Raw genomic sequence first — 23,635 nt, 5'->3', positions numbered from 1 at the left:
GGACAGTGCAGTGCAGTGCTACTACTAATCAGGAAAATGCACTGTCTTACAGAAGTTTATTTATACCATTCAGAGAAGGAGTTTACTTCATTTACTACTGTATTTTGGCATTCAGAATTACATTTCTCTGAAGAAATAAACAGCTGAGCAAAATGTCAGACCTTGAGCAAGTCAATTTCTTAGAATCTTAGTGTCTTCATTAATACAGAGATAGGGCTTAACAAGCTAACAAGTTGAAGGAACATACTCTAGTTTACTTTACTGCCATAAATACTGAATAAGAAAATACATAGCACTGTAGCACTGTACTCCCATTGTTCATCTATTTGCTCAAGCAGGCACCAGTAACATCTCCATCGTGAGCCTTGTTGTTACTCTTTTTGGCATATCGAATACATCACAGGTAGCTTGCCATGCTTTGCCACGTGGGTGGTATACTCTCAGTAGCTTGCTGGGTTCTTCCAGAGGGATGGAGAAAGCGAACCCGGGTCGGCCACATGCAAGGCAAACACCCTACCCAGTGTGCTATCGTTCCAGCCCATATTCTCCATACTTGCCATTTTTCTGACTACATCATTTTAAAGTCTTCTGCATCAGTTGGTTTTCTAAATACAAAAGCAAATACCGAGGGTTAAATTCATTTAGAGATTTTAATCCAGAAATAGGGCTCAAAACAACAGCACTAGGTTTTGTACGTGTACATATTTAGACATAATGAAACACGGAAAAGGAACCAGGGAGGCTGGAGTTGGGAAAAACGGGATTATGAATAAATGAATAACTTCTAAATGAGAGTGCACAGTAGATATGCTACTTGATTGGTGCTTTACTGAGTAGCTTATTTTACTTCTCAGCAGTTCTAGCTGCCTCATCCATGTAGTTTGGTTTTGTGTGTGTGTGTGTGTTTTTTTTTTAGCTTGCCAGTGGTATATGGTAGGATAGAGCTGTGCTATCTGTTCTGTTACAGATGAGCAGAGGTTAAGTGGCCGTCCTCCCTGCACTCAGTGATTTGTTAATCAGTTACAGAGCTGGCATTAGGAGCTGGGTCTTCTGTTTCTGGCATCCACTCTTCCATGACATGCCACTAAGTATTTCTGTAATACTCTAAAGAAGTCTCTCTGGGAGAGAGATAGCCCTACCCTGTTCTAGACAAGCCATTGTTACCTGACAGGCTGCTCTTCCAGGATGACCATTTTTCATGTTTCAAGGATCTACAGTTTGATCATTTTTTCCCAAGAGGAAGTAGCCTTAAATCATGTGCCAAAAATAACGCCTTAACTGCTAAATTTTGCTTAGTAGGTGGTTTCCCAAGGATGATCCAATGCAGTGAGTCACCATTCAGAGTGCTTCTTAGCACATTATTGCTTTTTCTTCTTCTTTTTTAATTAACCCCCAGTACTTTTGGTTACATGTTTTTTAACGTTCAGAGTATTTCAGTTCACAGACTCCACACTGTGAGTGCAAACCACTCCCACATGTCTCTCTTTTCCTTCTGCTTCTCCTCAATCTAAGAGAACCCATGATCCAAGGGAACAGTCAGGATAATGACCTCAGACAAGACAAGAGACAGTTTCTTGAGAATCTCTTAACAGTTCCATCTCATCCCCAGTAAAAATGTTCAAATGTGAACTAATGTAAACAAATGCGTGGGACTTTTATCATGAAAACTAAATCTTGACTGCAAGATATAAATGGTTCCCATATAGAGAGAATTGTTGAACGTTAGAAAGGTATTGCAATCCCTTGAATGAGAAGAATATTAAAATATTGTATCTTTGCAAATTAATTTTAGGTTTATGCCATTCAAATCAGAATCCCAGTGGGGTTTTCTAAACTGTGTTTGGAAAGTAGAAAGGTTAAAAATAGCCACTAAAAAAAATTTTTTTTTACATAAAAAAATAAAATTAAAAAAAAAAGCCACTAATTTTTTTTGTGAAAAATAAGAAAAAAAGGTTAAAAAGTTTTGAAGAGGAAACTCCTACTACAACATCTAAAAAGTATTCTGCAACTATGGTAATAAAAACAGTAAGTAGGGCCAGGTTTGCATGCACCAGATTTCAAGTTTTACACCCAGCACTGATGCTTCAACATAACGGCGCCATTGAATGTGGTTCTGGTGACCTCCAGCACCACATCCCCTGGCCTCAGCTTTGAGCTATCTGCCCTCACTGCAGATGACGCCTGGCCCCACTGTGCACTGCTTAGAAAGCGTGCTACCTAGCCCCCACCCCACCCCTCATCCCTGCAAAAAAAAAAAAACAGTAAGGTAATTTCAGAAGAAATGACACATGGAAGGGGAACAGAATTAGAGAACACAATAATTAGCCTAATTTGAGGGAATGATACTATTTATTCTAAATATAATCCTGGAGAACACCTGAGTATTTTCAGCAAATAAAGTAAGGCAACTGATTGAGTTGTTGAAGGAAAAGTTGTAGTTTGACAGATTCTTTCTGTATTCCCTTCATAAAGCAAGTAACAGATGACTGAACACTGAGTATTAGAAGAGAAGTTGGTCCAGAGCTATAGTACGGTAGGTAGAGTGTTGGCCTTGCAGGCAGCTGACTCTAGTTTGGTCCTCAGCATCCCATATGCTACCTGAGAACAAGAAGTAGCTCAGATGTGGCCCCAAACCCCTAAAAAAAATTTAAAAAGAAGAGGAGCTGTAGAAAATATTCATAGCATTTAAAATGAAGACAGTCTTTCAGTGCATTGAAGTAAAGAACTATTACTGTACATGAATTGATAATAATTGAAAGGTTTTGTTAGTCGAAAAATAAAATATTTTAAAATTTAATAAAGTATATAATAATTTTAGAGAGGGGCTGGAGCGATAGCACAGCAGGTAGGGCATTTGCCTTGCACGTGGCCGACCCGGGTTCGATTCCCAGCATCCCATATGGTCCCAGGAGTAATTCCTGAGTGCATGAGCCAGGAGTAACCCCTGTGCATCACCGGGTGTGACCCTAAAAGCAACAAAAATAAAATAATTTTGGAGAAAATATTTCTAATCACCTTGAAAAAGGCATACTATTCTTCATGAGGAAAGAAATTTGAAATTATTTGGAATTAATTGAGATTAATTGGAACATGTAGCAGTAGCATGGCCCAGTGTCCCCAATACTATTGTCATTCACATGTACATGTGACTGAGTGGGGTTTAGAAACAGAGCCAGTGCAGATGACACAGGACTGTGAAAGAAATTGAGATCTTATTTTCCATTTACATATTCTTTGTTCAAAAGGCAATTTAAGGAAACTGCACATTTTGCTATAAATACTTCAGGACAGTTTGTCCACATTGACACTTCTGTTTCCTAAAATGAAACCTCACTGGCCCACAGGGAGAAAAAAGACTGGCTTTGTTAACCAGTTTTCTTTCAAAAGCACATCCATATGGTCAGAGCTTCCTCTGATGAGTCATCCACAGTTGTCAAACACCAACTTTCCTTTGTTTGACCCAGGCAGAAATAAACCCTGTGGAAGTATGATTCAGGACTCTGAATTGCTTGTGTTTTTTCCTCTCTGGATTCACATCTATCACAAACCCAGTGTGTCTCACCATGAACGATTGCTTTCTTCAAATATTACTTTAAAAAATCTCATTCAAACAGTACGGTGTAGATAATCTGTGAAATTTCTGTGGAATGTTGTGAGCTTTGCTTACTGTGCTAAGTTATCACATATTGGATTCTACCCAAAATGAATTGGACAGGCTATTCATACAGGATCCAGTTGTCTTTACCATTCAAAATGGGGGGTGGGGTAGTTATTGTTCTTTCATAATGTATGAACTGTAAAAGAGCAGGTAGAAATGTATGTGCAAGTAGTTTTTTTAACATTCCTTGATCCTCTTCTTCATAGAAGTTTGAGTCATATTGAATCACAGCTTTATTATGACTTCTTACGACTTTCTTGTCTCTTTGTTGTCCAAACCAAGTACTATCAACCAGGATTCTGATCCTGTGATGGGGATGGTGCCATATTAATTTATTTAAAAGAGAAGAAATCTTTAGAAAGATTGTCTTATCTATTTGTGTACAAAAAGAGAGGGGAAATTAAGTTATGCCATATATTTTAATTTTTCTACTTTTCTAAGTTCTACATTACACATATATTTTATAATTAGGAAAGTAATTTTACCTTTTAAAGTGCACATTCATCAACAAAAAATGCAATAAAACTGCCTTTCACAAAGTTTAACTGACTCTCAAGACAGTAAAATTTTATCCTGAAAAAATAACTACTAATTTTAGTTGACTGATCAGTGCACTGATTCCCTTGATTTTAGAGACATGGAAACATCATCACTGGTATTCAAGGACCAGTGCCTATATTTGTGTGCTGGACATTTTTAAGAAAAAAATGGGAAAACCAATATTCCACCTTTGGAAATAGTTTTAACCAATGATTGGATCAAACTAAAGATATTTTTGGATCATTTGTAGTATTTTATGAGTGATATTTTTGTTTTCCCTTTGGGCAGTACTCTTTTTCGCCCTTAATAAACTGCTCGAGAAAATTGATGAACAATGGGAGGGCAGTGCTGCAGTGCTATAGTGCAATATGCTGCTTTAATCAACAAGCACTTCTATTTCACAAAATTTTGAATAATTTTTTTCCCAAAAATCAACATAAAACCTCGGATTGTATCATTTCACTGATCAGCTGGCTGATGTCAATATCAGTTTGCAAGAGAAAATGTATTAGTTGTGAGCAGTGAAGTGATCATAATTATTTACTGGAAGGCATACCCACTGTAAAGCCCAGTAGGCAAAGACTCCAATAGGTAAAGGTGTTTCATGGACAGAGATACTGAATTCAGAGATTAAAAGTAAGAAGTAGTGGACTTGGGGCTGGAGAGTTAGTGCAGCCTTGCACACAGCTGGCCCGAGTTCAATCCTGAGCATTGCCAGTAGTGATCCCTGAGAACAGAGCCAGGAGTACACCCTGAGCTTGCAGTCATTCTACTGTGTCAGATGGGCTTATTTCACATTTTCTAACTTTTGTTCTTGTGTATTGCTTTGATACCAGCCTATCATAGGGGAAAATTTTAACTCGCTTGGGTCACCTTGATTTATGGGGCTAGTTTGTTTTCCATGGTATATGTTACTGATTAATCTCAACCACTCTCTCCCACAATACTTATATAGCACTTCAAAATCATTCTCAACACGCCCCTGGGCAGTTATTACCAATCAATCAGATTGGCCAGAATTCAAAGATTAATTCTATCTGTCATCCTATATAGTGGAGTGCACTCCACTTCAGTCTTTATGGTAACTGCTTCTTTAGATTGTCCACTTCCCTTTATTATTTTAACCATGTGAACTAAGCCAGAGGCAATACTTTCCCTAATCAAGAAGCACATAGTTTTACAAGATTATTTCCTAAAAGCAGAATTTTTCATATAACTATGAAACTTTTAAAATTTTTTTTATAATCTGGTTAGAGGTAATTCAGGAGGAAAGGCACTTGACTTGCATGTAGGTGACCCTGGTTCAATCTCAGATACTACATATGGTCCCCCATGGTTCATTCCTAAAACAGAGCCAGGAATAGCCCCTGAACACAGCCAAATGTGCCCAAAAACCCTAAATTAATTATTTAGTTAAAATAAAACTCAAAGTTTTTTTTTCTACTATTGCTTGTCCTTAGTCATTCGAATAGGGTGACAGTTACTCCAGTTTTCCTGGAACAGACAGATTACCCGGAATAGGGCATTTTACATGCTAATCGTGAACCATTCTGAGCATATTGGACTGTTTATTCACCCTGTTCCCGAGCACCTTATCCAAATGGCTAGATACGGACCAGTATGAGTGCCTAGGTTCTTACTCATAGGTCAACTTTTCTTTTTCAGCAAGGCGTGGTATACAGTATGGCTAAGAGTTGTAAAACAAATACTTTATTATAGAATTTGGTGAGGTTGTAGCTTAGTTGAGCAATGTTTCTAATCTCAGTTCTCCTGCAGTTCTTCCTAGGTTTCACTCAAATGGATAAACCCTAAACCCAGTTAATAATTTTAGTCTCGGGGCTGGAGAGGTAGTACAGCATGCAGAGAGCTTGCTTTGCGCGAGGCCCACCCAGGTTTAGTTCCCTACATCCCATGTGGTCCCTCACCAAAGTGAGCACAGAGCTAGGAGTAAGTAAGCCCTGAGCACCACTAGGTGTGGCTCAAAAACAGTAATTTAAGTCCAACTAAATCTACAGCAGTTTTTTTTTTAGATGTTCTTAGTAATTCCTGATAACTTGTGCTTCCACACTCTAACATCCCCCTTGCTGCAAGTAATCTTCCATCGTATTGTCACTGAAGTTTTTTAATAGCAAGCCCAACTTAAAATGTGTTGGATATTATAGCTAGAATTTCCATAGAAGAGGAAAAGGATCATCCAAATTTTAAGGCTTATCAAGAGAACAAAGACAGCAAGCATTCCCCCAGGGTATTGAGCCTGAAATATCTTTTTGTCTAAGCTTATTGCTCATGGTGAAAGGAATGATTCCATGGAGGTCCCAGATCTGACTTGCCAAATGTCCTTCTCCTTTACAAGTCCTCCCTTCCTAGGTTTCATTCAAATGTCTTTCTCTGGTTTTAAAATTTTGTTTCAAATCAAAATTATTTAATGCTTGTTCATCTTCTTTAGAATTAGAGAATGAAAATTTAGTAATAGACTTAGAATTCATTAAAGCTTTAGAACAGAGTTTCCCAAAGTGGGTGATACTTGTCCTCGGGAGATACTGGAAGGATGGGATGGAGGGACAGTTTGTAGCCTTGTGTGCAATTGTGGACACTTTTCTGTTTGTTTAGTTAAATATGGTAGATTTGCAAGGGGGTGCTTAGTGATTTCTTTTTTTAAATCTGCAAAGACCTCAGTAGGCCAGCTAAATTTGGGGAACTTCTTGAATGGTAGAATTAGAGAGAAAGAGACAATGGAGATATTAGGAAAGAATAAACATGTAATTTAGTAAAGTATCAGAAAATATAATATTCCTTGTTGGATCCCAGGCACAGAACTTACAAAGAAGCACTTTTGACAAGTCAGGACCTTGGACCTTTCTTTCTCTCCTTCAGGAGACACAGTAAATATGACCTGTTTGAGGAGAAAAAAATTATCTACATCTGATAATAAGGTAAAGGTAAAGGTAAAGGCCCTCCCGTTGATCGTCGATTTGCTCGAGCGGGCCCAGTAACGTCTCCATTGGAGACTTTGTTGTTACTGTGTCTGGCATATCGAATACTCTCGGTAGCTTGCCGGGCTCTCCGAGAGGGGCGGAGGAATCGAACTCGGGTCGGCCATGTTGGCCGCTTGTAAGGCGAACGCCCTACCCGCTGTGCTATCGCTCCAGCCCACATCTGATAATAAGAAAAATTAATTCCTCTATTTATTTTTGAGGAAATTACCAGACTCAGCATCCCCTCTTGCATCAAATATGTCAACCCACTCTCTTAATTTGTGTTCTTCTGGTCTTTGTGTAAGTGGCCCCTCCCTTCTCTGGTGAAAAGTCTTATTGTTCATCTATACCTCTATGACCACTTTTCACTTTGCTCTTTTTGCCCTACTCCTTCCCTTATTACGTGGACTTAGGATTTTTCTTTCATGTACTTAATTCTTAACAGTCCTTCTGTTCTTGACTGGTTTTCCTTCAAATGTCTCTTTTCTTGGGGCCAAGGAGATACAGTTCAGAGGTTATGTAAGGCACATGAACGATCCCTGTTCCATCCCCAGCACTTCATATGGTTCCCCAAACAGCACTGGGTGTGACCCATATCATGGCCCAAAAATAATAAAATAACTAGCGTTCATAATATGCTGCATATAGAATAGGAGAAAAATGCAGGTAAAATTATCCGTAATTTTAATCATCCAGAGGAAAGCATAAGATAGTAGTTTTGTAAACACTGTATGCTCTCTTTTCATATAGAAACGTTTTAGGCAAAAAATTGCTATTGAATTCTAATCTGATGAATCAGGCATTTGAGGAGAGTCTGAGCATATTAGGTTACTCCGAACCACCACAACATGTCTACTGGTGAATGTTTGGTTGAATACATGGTAAATACATATTTGATACTGCACTTTAACACTGTGTACCTAATTACATCTTTCAGGTATTTTGGTCTAAAACTTTTCTTAACCATCTTTTAGTTTCCTTTTTTAGCCTTTAATGTTTGGTTGGAAATACATTGCTTTTTTAGAAATAACTGTATTGGCAAGTTTATAACTTTCTTTCTGTAACCTTATTGAAAGAAATAACTTAAATTGTGCAGTTCAGTGGTTTCTGGATTAGTATATCCAGTGTTGCATAAACATTATCACAATTTATTACCTTTCTTCACAAAAAGAAACCCCATACCCATAAGCAGTCACTCCTCATTTCTCCCCAAACCCTTTTGCCTCAAAAGCCATAAATCTGCTTTCTGACTGGACATTTTCCTCTTCTGTATAAATGGAATCATGCAGTTCTTGGTGTTTTGTTACTAACAAAACATGTTACTAATTTAACATGTTTTCAAGGCTTGTCTATTCTGTAGTTTACTTTAATACCTTTCTATGCCTAATGATACTCAATTATGCAACCATAGTATAACAGATTCACTTTATCCATTCACAAGCTGGTGGGCATTCACATTGTTTCTACTGTTTAACTGTTAGGAATAAAGCCACTATGTGCATACATGTATAAGTTTTTCTGTAGACACATGTTTTTAATACTAGGGTTTGTTTAGGCATATGGTTTCAATATGTTTAGGTGTGCTTAATTACCTTTTTCACAGATTTTTCCATTTGAAGTTGTAAATCATTATGTTATGAATTATTTTAGTGTAAAGAACATGTTAAGAGCTAAATTAATTTTAATCTCCTCTCTCCTTTTCTCATTTAACTTGGCTTGACTAAAACAGACTTCAAATCAGGTGTCACCTTCCATGTCAAAAGGTTAATCTTTTCCCCAAGTTCAGGTAATCTTCCCTTGATTTTCTTTGTTTCCATTCCCATGTTCCTGTGTATCTCCTTTAATTCCATGTCATCTCACCATGGTACTGCCCTCCCTTAACCTCCCGTAGTCTGTCTCCATCCTATCCAATTGACTCAGTAAACCTCTGCCAAGCTTTCTCAAACACTTTCTATGTGCTACTCATTGCAGTCTGACAGGCCAGTGTGGCTCCTGACTAACTGTGTTCCCTCAGGTATATTCCTTTATTGTTCACCTGAAGGCTAATCAGACCACCTCTCCACATTCTAGTTAAGGCCAAATGATTGCTCTCGGGTTCTGACTACTACCAGTAAAATGAGATAAACCACTCTATATCAGGATTTGCAGTTACAGATCTTGCTTCCTATGAGGGCAAGGATTATTATGGGTATTCATCTTTATGGGTATCTTTTGTTTTTTGTTTTGTTTTGTTTTGTTTTGTTTTGTTTAGGGGCCACACCCAACTAGTATATCTGTGTGCATATGTATATACAAATATTCATGTATTTTGTATTTTAATGTGCTTATATTGATAAAGGTGTGATGCAAATTTATTTAAAGCATAGTACTATTTAAAATAGCCTGCTTTAGATGATACTGTATATTACATCATATAATTTACATTTAGATATATATTTTAGGGTATAATTATCTCCTGGCACCACTATGCTTAGTGATTATTCAATTAGTGTTTGCTAAGTAACAACTAATTGATTTGCTGCTTAGTTTGGTTATTTGAATAGGTGGTAATTTTAAAATGATAAGTTAACATTTTAACTTAAAAGATAAGAGCTCAAGAACAGAGCATGGGAATGAGTATAAAATAGACATTTCCCTAGGTAATAGTTTTTTGAAAGGTCATTTTATGAACATGGAAAATTCCTTTCCTAATCAAGAAAGATAGCAGCCAAACCATAGCAGTGGGTCAAATGCAGGTTACAAAGGTGTTCTATAGGGTGATCCATGACTTCCTCGTCCTTTCAGTACAATGAAAGTATTGTAACTGAATGAAATCTTTCATCTTCTATTATGCATGAATCATTTCCTTTCTATAACAGACATATCAGCGTACAAAACGTCTCATCTGCTAGAAAACATACCCTAGTTCTACATGCTGTTTTCCACTGTTCGTTGAGATTATGAATGATACTTTATATTATTTCAGTTATTTAAGAAGGCATTGATCTGAAACTTGCTCTTCCAAAAATTGCACTTCATTGATAAAAGACTTTATTACTCGGTGAGGATTTTTGTTTATATATATACATATTTTTTTTTTTGCTAAAACTAGATGAAGTAAGTATTTGGCTAATTCAGAATCAATTAGTCCTTTTGGAAATTGAGATTCATCTTTATGGGTATTCATCTTTATGTGTATCTTTTGTTTTGTGCTCAGGAATTACTTCTGGTGGACTTGTGGTACTATATATGCCAGGGATCAAACCTGGGCCAACCGCATGCAAAGCAAATATCCTACCTGCTATACTATCACTCCAGCCCCTTTTTTCTTGTTAATAAAAGTATGACAGGTATAGAGAATAAATAGTGGCTCCCGAGGAAGGACTTTTAGCCTTAAATGTGGCTTGGACACTCATTGCTGGTGAAAGATGTTCTCTTCCTTTGTTTTATACCATGCGAATGTTTGATTGTCATCCATAATGGTTGCCCGGTACTAGAGAGATCTACAGTGTATGAGGTGAAAATCTGTATGCATATTTAGTCAGCAGTAAGTGTAATTCTATCATAAACTAGACTTTCTGAGTTTAAGATAATGTTTATAATACTACTTAAGTTGAGCCTATGAGAAAGGTGTTATTATATCCATTTTACAGATAGAGAAAATAAGGTTGAAGGGGGATTAAGTGACTTCTTTAAGGTCCCATAAGAAGTGGCTGACTAGGGGTATCACCCAAAATAACTTATCACTAGTGACTATGTTCTTTCCCCAGTCACCAGATATCCTTAAAAAATCCTGTATGTTCAAGTCAGGGTGGAGGTTGGATGGATACTAAGTCACAAATTGAATAAAACTTTAAAAAACCCAAGATCCATCTTGTTTTGTCATGATGGTGTCCAGAATGATAGAAGAGAATTGACTGTTACAATGTGAAATAAATGTAATAATGCTATTGTATTATGCAGTATCATCCTTTTAGTTAAGAAAAAAAGATGCTTTAAATGTTTTCTTTAATAGTGTTTATCATGCCATGCCACCATTACCTATTATCAAATGTAATGGTAAAAAAGAAGATATTTGAAGTAAATACTTGGAACTAACCTAAATTTTTATTTTTATAAAATCTCATTACAGTGTTGAGATTCACATGTTTTCCCCAAGTACTGTTTATCCTGTCACATATATTGGCTCCAAATGATAGCATGGCAAAATCTTTCCAGGCGACTGTACAGTTTGTGAGATTTCAAAATAGAAAGAGACACGGGTCATGAGAGACAAGAGTTTACACAGTTAACTGTTACTGTCCTGAGACATGAGAGTGTAGAAATTCTTTGGAGTATAAAAGGAGGACCAGATAGAGAAGGGAGCACCAAATAAAGGGTGTTGGGAGGATCCTCCTAGGATGGGAAAAGCATGCTGAAAGTATACTATAGACAAAACATTATAGACCAAACATGATTGCCACTCAATGCCTCTTTTGCAAACCACAACACCCAAAAGGAGAGAGAGAACAAAAGGGAATGCCCTGACACAGAGGGAGGCAGGGGGGAATGGGGGGGATGGGGGGCGGGAGGAATACTGGGATCCGTGGTGGTGGGAAATGGGCACTGGTGGAAGGACGGGTATTTGATCATTGTATAATTGATACCCAAGCACAAAAATTTGTAAGTCTACAACTGTACCTGATGGTGTCTCACTAATAAAAATTAAAAATTTTTTTTAAAAAAAGGAGGACCGTAAGCAGAATGAAGAGAAAATAAATGTGTGTTTAAAATTAGAAATGGATTCATAAAAATTAGGTTCACCAAAGGTTTTTAGCAGATGTTTGTGTAACATTGCCCAAACATTTGGGGCAAACTGCTGAAAATTCAAAAATTCATTTAAGGTAATTTTTGTCGTTTCTCTTATTGTCGATGTTTAACACCCCCACCATAAGAAATGTATATAAGAAACTTTTTAACTAAAAAAATAATCTTCACTTGAACTCAAAAGCTTTGTAACTGCTCTCACAGTGATTCAATAAATAAAATTATTAAAAAAATAATAATTTTCAGGTTTCCAATCCTTAGTTAGATTTGTGTGTGTGTCTGGGAGGGGAGAGGGAAGGTGGCACATCCAGCTGTGCTCAGGGCTTTCTCCTGACTCTGCATTCAAGAAATCACCCTGGATGATTCAGGGACCATATGAGATGTCAGCACAGACCTAGGTCAGACATGTGTAAGGCAGACCCCTTACCTAAGATCCTATGTCTCCGATCCCTTGATAGGTTATTTCTATTGCTTATTTTTTTTTAAAGATTAGTAAACAGATTTAGGAAGTTTCACGGTATGAAGAGGAATGTCTAAAAACAGGCAAGATGATAGAACTTAGTCCCCTCCCTGCAGTACCCAAAACAACTACAAAGCCTTTTCTCATTCTGTTTTTCTTTTCTTCCACTTTTTGGGTCATACCTGACAGTGCTCAGAGGTTACTCCTGGCGATGCTCAACCATATGAGACGCCTGGGATCGAACCCAAGTCGGCTGCATGCAAACTCCCTACCTGCTGGACTATCACTCTGGTCCCGCCTTTTGTCTTTTATGAGCTCCTGACTCATAGTATGTATGTAAAGGGCCATTTCTTTTTCATCTTAACTCTTCCCGCAGAGATTCTAGGAAGTAGATTAGCAGGCAATAGGAAGAAATCTGTTTCACTGAAAAGAAGTTCTTTTCAAGGATATTTTGGATTCCGCAGGTTGTTGCTATCCATTTCTCAGTCTCTTTCCATTAAGTTTTCCTTCATTCTCCTTGTGTTCTCCCTCACTGTGCTGCTCCAGATCTCTACTCTCTCCCTGCTCAGCTCTGTGTCATAATAATAATGAATGAGTCAAGTCCGACTCACATGTATGTGTCTTTGCTGAATCATTCCTAAAATTACAAAATTATTCAGGGTCGTAGAATTAAGCTCTCCCTCACCATCAAACCCGAGAAAAGGATCAGAGATTAATGTTCGGATCTGTCAAATTACATGAATTAAAGAGTGTTTAATCTGAGGAGAGAGGTTACTCGGAATAATCTTGATGAAAATCCTACTATGTTTCTTGCTTCGGTACATGGTCCACACAGGTGAGAACCCTGGTAGAGCCAACATTTCTTATCAAAGATTTTCATTCATTTTTTTATTTTCATTTTTCATTTTGGGCACCATGGTTTATGAACTGTTATTAATAAGGTTTCATCTGTGAAATAGTCCTGCACTATACCTTTTTTTTCTCTTTTGTCAAAGAATCTTTCATTTAAAGTTAGGTTATAGGGCCAGAGAGATAACACAGAGGTTAAGGCACTTGCCTTGCACAAGGCCAATCCACGTTCAGCCCCCAGCACTGCATGTGATCTCCTGAGCACAGAGCCAGGAGTCATTCCTGAGCACTGTCAGGTGTGGCCCCAAAACCAAAATAAAGACAGTATCAGTATCATACAAGTTGCCTGGGGGTGATTCTAGGTAGTCTAACTCTAGTATCTTCATACTCCAACATGGCACACGTGAGTGTTCCTCCTAATGAAAGTTTTCCTTCTTCCTCTGCATTCATCCTCTCTGTGTTTAAGACATGCGTCGTATTCTCCATCATAAAATATATATATAAACTATTTCAATTTTTCTATCAATGTGAACAAATGGTTTTAAGAGTTTGATTACATTGATAACCATCTTCTTGGACACCTGGGGTTACCTGTTTCCACTTGGGCCTGTTCCCTCCTTCACATCAACTCTTTCTATTGTTTGAGACAATAGATTTCAGCCCATTCATTTCATAGGAGTTAAATGCATGCAGTCTGGGTCCACTGGGTCTATGAACTTAAACCATAGACTTCAGACTTATCAGGTCTTTCTGAAGAGGCAAAAGTCATTCTGTGCTATGGAGCAAATCTTTCTTATGGGTTTTTAGCAGATCTCACTAGCCGCAGTAGAGCAGTTAAGTTTTAGATGTTCTGCCTGCTACACTCATTAAAGAAGTCCTAACTGATGGGCCAGTTCTAATTCACAGATGGCTAGTACTTTTCATTTTATATGCTAAGCCCAACAAAAAAATAGAGATTTGTGGTTTTGGCTGTTTCTACTAAAACATCTCACAGGTGAACATAAAACATAGGCATTTGTGGAGCTGCAGTGATAGCACAGCGGGTAGTGCATTTGTCTTACCCTCAGCCAACCCGGGTTCGATTCCCAGCATCCCATATGCCCCTCAAGCACTGCCAGGAGTAATTCCTGAGTGCATCATGAGCCAGGAGTAACCCATGTGCATTGCCGGGTGTGACCCATAAAGCAAAAAAAAAAAAAAAGACATAGGCATTTACCTAAATGCACAAGGGAGCTAGCAAAACATGTGAAGGACACAAATTAAAAAGGGGGTTGAAAGGCAAAACTCAGGGCATAAGCCACTGCTGCAGCTTACCATCACACTAGAACTCATAATGCATAAACACAAACCTCAGGAGATTAGATTACACCACACACAGAGACAAACAGACAGACAGACAGACACACACACACACACACACACACACACACACACACTCAGGAAAAAGATGGGATTATAACCTTGCCTGCAAACAACATCCATTCAGCAGAATTTCGTTTTCCGAAGGAAAGATGTCTCAATTGTGTACTTCCTCCCCACCCATAAAGAATATTTTGCTTCCGATTTAACAGTGGTAATGACAAATATGATTGAAATGTAGCCTAAGACAATTCCTTGCTTAATACTTACCTTTATTCTTTTAGGCCTCTTTTTCGTGGAAGTTCAGATGTTGACCAACTAGGAAAAATCTTGGAGTAAGTAACAACTAGTTTTAACCTTACTGTCTATACTTTTCAAACATTTACAGTGACTTTTCCTCTGCTGCTCATGTAATATGTTTATCTTTATCTTTCCTGCCCCAAGCTGCTGCTGCAGACACTGTGTGGTGAGTGGGGACTTGGTGCTGCTCTGCGCAGAGCCCTTCCTGATGTGTGTGTAAGGGCTCTGCTCTGGACGTTTGTATGTTGCTTACGTGGTTCATTTTGCTGCTCTCCTTTTTCGCTTTGCTGAGCTCCAGTTTTAAAGTAATTCGTAGTGTTTTCTGTTTGAGCTCATTTCAGATCCACCACCAGAGGTGGGCACTTGGTGCCCTAGTTAGCCCATGCTCTGCCCACTAAGTTTCCATCCTGTACTGAGTCCTCTTAGTCAGGATGGTTTGCACAGCTTTCTTTTTCTGGACACAGGATGGTATGCTACACTATCTATTTTCCCTGAGAAGTCAGAACTAGGAAATGAGAATCCTCATCCTGATCCTACAGCTGCGACTGAATGGTTTTACACTCTTGAAAAATTTGTTTAAAGCACCACATAAAGGTCTTAGACAGTGCTCGTAAGGTTTCAAAATATCAACTCTTACGGGTCCAGAAAGATAGTACAGTGTGTAAGGTGCTGACATTGCATGCAGTGGATTCTGGTTCCAATTCTGGCACCACCTGGTTCCCAGAGAACCATGAGGATCGATCCACTGAGCATACAGCTGGGACTAGGTGAGTACTTGCCCACTTTGCAAGGTAGGCAAGTACAGAATAAAACTTCCATGGCCCTCTCTGTTTCTGGAAGTCAGGTTCCTTGATCATGGAGTGATAAACTCCCACTGTGCTTCCCCATCACTATTGAATGTATTTATGTGCACATGTTCTTAAAGAGGGAACTCTGAAAGTCAGACATTCCAGTAATGCTCTCATAAAAGGAAAAATGCTATTTACAGAGACCAACTTGCCCTATCCTCAAGTCCTTTCCCTACTGCATTCCCTGCCGGCACCACCTTGGTGGGGTTCTGTCAGCTTCCACCCCTGCAGTCTGTGCTAGTATTGTTGATGCCCCTAAATCCTCGAAGCCATAGATAAGACCAGAGGAAACGCTTATGAGCATGATTGACTTGCTTCCAAGGAAAACTACTTCTTCTCGGGTCAAAAACCTGGGAGTCTAGGTTTCCCACAGAAGAGAAGCCATAAAAAGTAAAAGTTCTATATGTTTTGTGCCTTGAGATTTTACTTGGTTTCTGTCCTTGTGTCACTGAAAGTGTATTTCTTCTACATGCATTTGGCTTAGAGAAAAGGGACAATGCTGCACCCTAGTGTCATTTCTGAAGTACTTGAAAATTATTTCTGCCCCTGCCATTACTGCCATTTGTAGATTTTGTGACGTCAGTCTTTCCAACACAAATAGCAGCTTTTAAGGCCTATATTCAGCTGTCCAAATACTGAAGTTTAATGCAAGCAGTTTTTAATGGGCCTATCAGAACTTCACAACACTCATAAATGGACCATAAAAATTCATACTAAATTTTAAGCTGAATATTATTAACGTATATTAGACTGGAATGTTTTTTAAAGGAAAGTCTTACTTATTTTCTCCAATAAAGAAAAAGGTTTCTGTATCTAAAGATTGATAGGATTTTTGTTTTTGGTGGGGGAGGGGTTGGGCAAAGGAAATGTTGCTTAGGTTTTTTTTTTTTTTGCTTTTTTTTTTTCTAGGTAATAACCAGTGGTGCACAGGGGCTGCTCCTGTGTGTGTGTGTCAGGCGAGGGGGGGAGGGGAGGTCCACTCCTGGCAGTACTTGGGCCCAGGAGATGCTGGGTATCTATTTCCAGGTCTCCTGCATATACAACTTATGCAGTAGCCCATTGAGCAATCTCTGTGGCCCTAAAATTGATACTTTCTAAGAAAATATACTTTGAAAGTAAAATTAAGTGCTTTTAGCTTATTTTAGATTTATTTGGGAAGTAAAATTATGGATAATGGAAACAAGGTCTTGAATTTGGAATCAGGAGAACTGTGTTTAATTTTACTCTGGAATCAGAGACTGAACATATAGTTGGTGATATTGGAAACTCATTTCATTCCTCAAGCTCAATTTTTCCATCTATAAAATGGAAATAACAGGAGCCTGGAGGTAGAGCTCATTGGTATAGTGTATGCTTCTCATGTATGAAGCCCTGGGTTTGACCCCTAGCATTGTTATAAAAAAGAATAGCCCATTCAGAATAATGTGCCTGTCCTCCTACATGTCTGAGGAAGTCAGACTGAGGGAATCAGAGACGGAGAGAAATTTTTTAAGTCTTTTAAAATTTTATATGTATAAATGTATAAAGTTGTGTATGTATATAAAATGATACACATTCATAGACAACCTTACTTTTCTGAGGACTTTTGATAATCAGATTGCAAGATTAAACTCTCTCTCTTTCTCTCTCTCTCTCTATATATATATCACATACATATATTCAGAGCTAACATTTTAAAGTAATTATTATAAACTCTAGGTGACTGCAAAAATACTGATATAAAAATAGCTAAAAGAACTGGGGGGTAGAACAGGTGCTTAGCATGTGAAAGGCCTTTGATCCCCAGTACCACATACCTTCCCCTGAGCACTGCTGGGTGTAGTCCTGTTGTCACCCAGTCCCCCACTGCTAGACTGGGCATCACCAGGAATATTCCTCCTCCAAACACTGATGGATGTGGTCCTTTTTTTTAATCTCTATAAAGCTAAGTGAATGAAATTTTTTAAATTAACTACTTTAATCAGCTATCTTTTCTTCCTTTATCTAATTTTGTTCAAATATATACTTATTTCCTTTGATAATAAAAGGCATTTTTTCCTTCTGCACTTATTCTCGATCCTGCTATTAAACACATTTGTATGTCACCCAGTTTGTTGCTCCTGTTCATTTATTCCAGCTACTATGCCTGTGAGTCTGTCTGATCTGATTATAATCAATACTTTAAAATGTTAGTTTTGAATATATGTGCATATATGTGTGTGTGTATATATATATAAAATGTCAGCTGATATAGGTAGTGTTTTATATATAAGTAGTGTTTTATACATATATATATATAGAGAGAGAGAGTGTGTGTGTTTAGTCTTGCAATCTGATTATCAAAGGTCTTCAGAAAAATTCCTTATCTGCAGCTCCCCCAGTATTCTCAGGGACCACCATAGTGTCTTTCACTATGGTGACAGGGACAGTGACAGGTACAGTTACGATATTTTGATTCTGCTCTTCCATGAGTAAAATCTGTGACCTTACCTAGTGAGGTAATAGGAGAGAACCAAAGCCCTCCAGGGATCCCTTGACATTTACACCATTTACACCCCATTCAGGAGAACCCTTTCTGAGCATTAGTCCTCTTTAAGAAGATACAGCCTTAACCATCCAGGCCGTTGTCACTGTAACAGTAGTTAAAATAGCATGGCTGTTTTTTTGAGTAGCTCTATATTGTATCCGAGAGTATCTCGCCCGCATGGCAGAGCCTGGCAAGCTCCCCATGACGTATTCGATATGCCAAACACAGTAACAACAAAGTCCCCAATGGAGACGTTACTGGGCCCGCTCGAGCAAATCGATAATTTTTAAATTCAGAGTAAAAAAAAAATGGTCGATAGGTTTCTGGGGTCACACCTAACAATGCTCAGGGCTACTCCAGCTGGTTATACAAGTGAGCAGCACCTGGTGCCCTTTGTCCTCTGACCCTCATGAGTGAATCTTCCTCTAGAATTTGGTGGGCAATGGCGTCTGCATAGCTGCTAATGCTTGTGTTCCTGTGCGGCTCTTTTGTAGCGTAATTGGACTCCCAGGAGAAGAAGACTGGCCTAGAGATGTTGCTCTTCCCCGACAGGCTTTTAATTCCAAATCTCCTCAACCAATTGAGAAGTTTGTAGCAGATATTGATGAACTAGGCAAAGACCTACTGCTGGTAAGTTCGTGGACTGCACAGTCATAGTCCAGCTACTATGCCTGTGAGTCTGTCTGTGTAGCCAGTTGTGTTGATGAAAGGGTTGCTCTTGTTGCTCGTGAATGTGAGGCAAAATCCTTGGTTTCAGCCTTTTGTGCCATGACCCCACAGGGTCTCTGCAGCTCTCCTCTTCGCACCTGTGCTGGGGACGTTATTCACTATTGTCTTTAGTTCCTCTAGAAAGAGTCTGACCCTGGGTCAGAGATGCAGTACAGCGGGTAGGGCGCTTGCCTTCCATGTGACAGACCTGGGTTCAATTCCCAGCATCTTACATGGCCCCCCAAGCACAGCCAAAAGTGTTCCCTGAGCTCACAAAGCCAGGATTACCCCTCAGCGCAGCCGGGTATTGTCCAAAAAACAAAATAAAAACCATAGAAAGTGTCTGATCAACTTTTTTAAATTGTTTTATTGGGGTTTGATAGTTTAGAATAGAATGAAATTATTTTATAGTTGTTTAGCTACTGTAGTCCCACCACCAGTGATCCATGCACTTTTTTTTTCCATAGTATTTTTAATTGAATCACCGTGAGATACAGTTACAAAGCTTTCATGTTTGAGTTTCAGTCATACAATGCTGGAACACCCATCCCTCCACCAGTGCACATCTTCCACCACCATTGTCCCAGTATTCCCCCCCATCAAAACCCTTCCAATCCCTTTATGGCAAAAAATTTTCCCCATACTTTCTCTCTACCTTGGGACATTATGGTTTGCAATACAGATACTGAGAGGCAGTATTGTGAACAGTGCTGCAATGAACATACAGATGCAGATGTCATTTCAGATGCCTGTGCTTTTCTGCACCCTTGGGATATATTCCCAGAAGTATTATTACAGGGTCATGATTCATGCACTCTTACTCTAGGTAATCTAGTATGTGTTTATTTGAATGCACCATCCACCCACCCACCCACCCACCCACTACTCCCCCAGCCTGCCTCTATGTCCTCTCTCTCTTTCCTTTTGGGCATTATGGTTTACACTACAGGTACTAAAAGGTTATCATGTATATCTCTTTACTTCCTTTCAGCACTCAGTTTTTGTCCAGATTGGATCATTTCCAACTGTCATTGTCATAGTGGTTGGAGTGTCCTAACTGCCCTCCCCCAACCTTGGCAAACTTCCAACCATGGACCAGTCCTCCAGGTCCTCTTTTCCACTGCTTTTTTGGGAAAATATTTTTACAAAGAAACTATAGAATTATATTTCATTTATCTTATAACTGTAGCACTGTAGCACTGTCCTCCTATTGTTCATCAATTTGCTCGAGCGGGCCCAGTTACGTCTCCATTGTGAGACTTGTTACTGTTTTTGGCATATTGAATAAGTCACGGGTAGCTTCCCAGGCTTTGCCGTGCAGGTGGGATACTCTCAGTAGCTTACGAGAGGGGTGGAGGAATCGAACCCTGGACGACCACATGCCGTTTAGGACTGGAGCGATAGCACAGCTCTGCCTTGCACGCAGTCAACCCAGGTTAGATTCCTCCATCCCACTTGGAGAACCCGGCAAGCTACCAAGAGTATCCTGCCCGCAGGGCAAAGCCTGGCAAGCTCCCCGTGGCATATTCGATATGCCAAAAACAGTAACAAGGCTCACGATGGAGACGTTACTGGTGCCCGCTCAAGCAAATTGATGAACAACGGGAGGATGGTGCTACAATTTCATAACTACAGACTAGAATATACCTCACTAAAAAATAAGGATTTCTTGGAGCCCTTGAGATAGAACAGAGGGTAGGGCACTTACCTTGCACATAGTAAAGCCAGGTTCCATCCCTGGCACCACAAATGGTCCTCTAAGCACTGCCAGGAGTGATCCCTGAACACAAAGCCAGGAGTAATCCCTGAGCAAAGCCAGATATGACCCAACAACTGAAACTATAATAATAAGGACTGCTGTGCTCAATTTCTGTTAAAAACATAAGACTTAGCCTTTTATATATTCCCTACTCGGTGATCAGAGCAGTAGACAGAGGACTGTACTTATTGGGCTGCTACTGATACTTGAAATCCAGTGAACAAGGGGTATATCGTTTACCTTCTGAATTAGCAAGTTTTGGTACCTCGCCAAGAAAATGCTTCTCTACTTGGAGCAGCCAGTACTCTCATTCTGTCCTTGTTTTCTGAATTTCAAATACAGGCACAGTTGTCTAGATTTTAGCAGGGATGTTATGCTTGGACACTGTGTGAACCTGGCCACTGATCAGCATCTAAACCTAGGCACTGGTTTTCCCAGTGAAAGCTCTCACCCCATCTTCACTGCATGGCCATTCATTCTCTGCTGTTTAGGGAAAAATTTACCTCCACAGCCTATGAGGGCAGGAATATGTGTATGGCAGGAATATGTGTATACTTTCTGTTTATTTTTAAGACATTACCTATATCAGCCTACATTGTTTGAAATAAGTAAATTTGAAGGGAAAATATTCACCTAGACAAAGTCTCATTACAAATTCATACTTGGTAGCTCGCTTGTTATTTAGAAGTTTGCTACTGAGGAGGCACTCTGGTGTTTGGGGGGGAGGGGTTCCCCTGTTATAAAATATGGTCACCAGAGGCCTTCATTCTCAACAAGAACCCTGAATGATATATTCCTCATAGACTATAATCACAAGTTGCAGCAAGGAGCAAATTGAGTACGACGTCCGTTCGGCTACAAGCAAAGACATCCCATAATATCTCCTAACTCCAGCATGGGTAGGAGAAAGTGCAGTATGAAAGCAAACAACATTGTCTATAGGACACACCACTGACAATGGGTAGGAGGATAAGAGGAGAAGTTTTGAAGAATTAGATGATTCACCTAGGATTAACACGAATATGAAGAAGTGATAAGAGGAACTACTCTGATTTATTAATTATATACTGATAGTTTAGGAATGGAGTTTGCCGCTCCAGAAACTGACCTTTCTTCCTACCATTCTGCCTAATGTTTCGTAGAGTTGCTGGTGGTCCATATGGCCATTTGATGTGAATTGGGAGGAAGACAGTCCATCCTCTGCTGGGGCAGCCCTGGGGCAGCATTGCTAGTGGAACTGAAAAGTCAGGTTTAAGCTTTTGCCCTGCTTGCTCTCTCCACTCAGCACCCTGATTAAGTAACTACCCTTCACACCTGAACAAAGCAAACTTTTTTTTTATCCTGTCAATGGATAAAAAAAGTTATCGTAAACTCTAGATTATAGTTAAACTATGAAAGTTATACTGAAATCTAGGGTATAGAGAAAGTCTAGGCAGGAAGCAATCTACATAGATAATTCAATGTTCACAGACACTATACATTAGGGGCTCATAGATGAATACTGACTTCATTTTGCTTAGTGTCCCTTAAAATCAATACTCATTCTAAACAGTACATGTCAGAGAATAGATCTCTAACGATGTAAGCACTGTAAACCGTCATGTTTTAATGTCAATCAGTTTTGTTTTTCTATGTCCACAGAAGTGCTTAACATTTAATCCAGCCAAAAGAATATCTGCCTATGGTGCCCTTTCGCATCCATACTTCCATGACCTGGAGAGGTTCAAGGAGAACCTGGATTCCCATCTGCCACCCAGCCAGAACAGCTCAGAGATGACGACAGTTTGAGGTCCCAGCTGCTACCTCAAGCTGGTCTTCCAGAAAACCCACTGATGGCTGATGGGGTCACCCTCGTAAGCCTTACAGAGCTGTTGAGGATCACTAGCTGGAGACCTTCTAGCTGCCACCTGTCTGCTGGATGGGCTCTGCTTCTCCAAGGAAACCACCTAGTTTACTGTTTTGAAATCAATGCAAGTGTGATTGCAGCTTTATGTTTATTCGTGTGTCTGTTCGTCTATCTGTTTGTTTCAAGAACCTGGAAAAATTCCAGAGGAAGAGAAGCTGCTGACAAATTGTGCTGCCATTTCATTTTTCTAAACCTTGAATGCTGCCAGTGTGAAGTGAGCAATCCAGGCACAGCTGAGTTATGATGTAATCTCTCTGCAGCTGCCAGAGCCTGATTTGGTACTTTTGGACTGAGTGTGTGTGTGTGTGTGTGTGTGTGTGTGTGTGTGTGTGTGTGTGTGTTGCTCTCTTAAAGTGTGGCTTTCTGTAAACAACCAGAATAATTGACTTGTAAAGATGCAAAGTGACCGATAAATAGCCAGCATCTGTTGACTGAAGGTGATTCAACATAACAGGCTTCTCAAGCTAGAAACTTGAGCCTATGTCCTGAGCATTTCTTTTCTGGCCAAAACCAGTAAAATCATTAGTAAAAAGCTCACTAGAAGAAGTTTTATATGCAACAAAAAGAAAAAAATTCTAGTATCTTTCAGGATTTGGGACTTTTTTGTAAGACCATTTACTCTTCCCCCCAAAAATTGAATTTACTCATTGTTAAGTTCATTTCAACTCATATAATATGCTTTATTGTTCCTTTTGAAAAATACCCTATAAGCTTTTTGTTACTTACGGTAGATTTAGGGAGTGTACCTCAAATAGATAAAATCATAAAAAAAAAAGAAAGCCTTTATTTCCCGGTTTGAGATTTATTTCCCTTTATACTTTTGTTGATTTTTTTTTTGGTTGGTTGGTTGGTTGGTTGGTTGGTTAGTTTTTGTTTCATTTTAGGAATTTGTCAGAAACTGTTCCTACTTTGGTTTGGAAAATAGTTCTCCTTGAGTAGAGACAGGAATGCTGTTTAAACCCTCCGCATCTATTACACTGTA

The 23,635-nt window shown here is 39.1% G+C and overlaps 1 protein-coding gene across 1 annotated transcript in view; it reads left to right on the top strand.

Annotated features, from left to right (window-relative positions):
* Nucleotides 1–23,272, top strand: part of CDK6 (cyclin dependent kinase 6) — a 215,071-nt gene extending 191,799 nt beyond the window's left edge. Inside the window, exons 5-7 of the mRNA XM_056118320.1 lie at nt 14,911–14,961; nt 18,775–18,910; nt 22,389–23,272. Coding sequence (XP_055974295.1) covers nt 14,911–14,961; nt 18,775–18,910; nt 22,389–22,535 — 334 coding nt within the window. The 3' untranslated portion in view covers nt 22,536–23,272. The remainder of the gene's footprint in view (nt 1–14,910; nt 14,962–18,774; nt 18,911–22,388) is intronic.
* Nucleotides 23,273–23,635: the final 363 nt, after the last annotated feature.

This window comes from Sorex fumeus, unplaced genomic scaffold, assembly GCF_029834395.1.
Source record: "Sorex fumeus unplaced genomic scaffold, SorFum_2.1 ptg000037l, whole genome shotgun sequence".
Classification (NCBI taxonomy): Eukaryota; Metazoa; Chordata; class Mammalia; order Eulipotyphla; family Soricidae; genus Sorex; species Sorex fumeus.
Note: the sequence above shows the minus strand (reverse complement) of the source record. Positions and strands in the feature narration are given on the sequence as shown.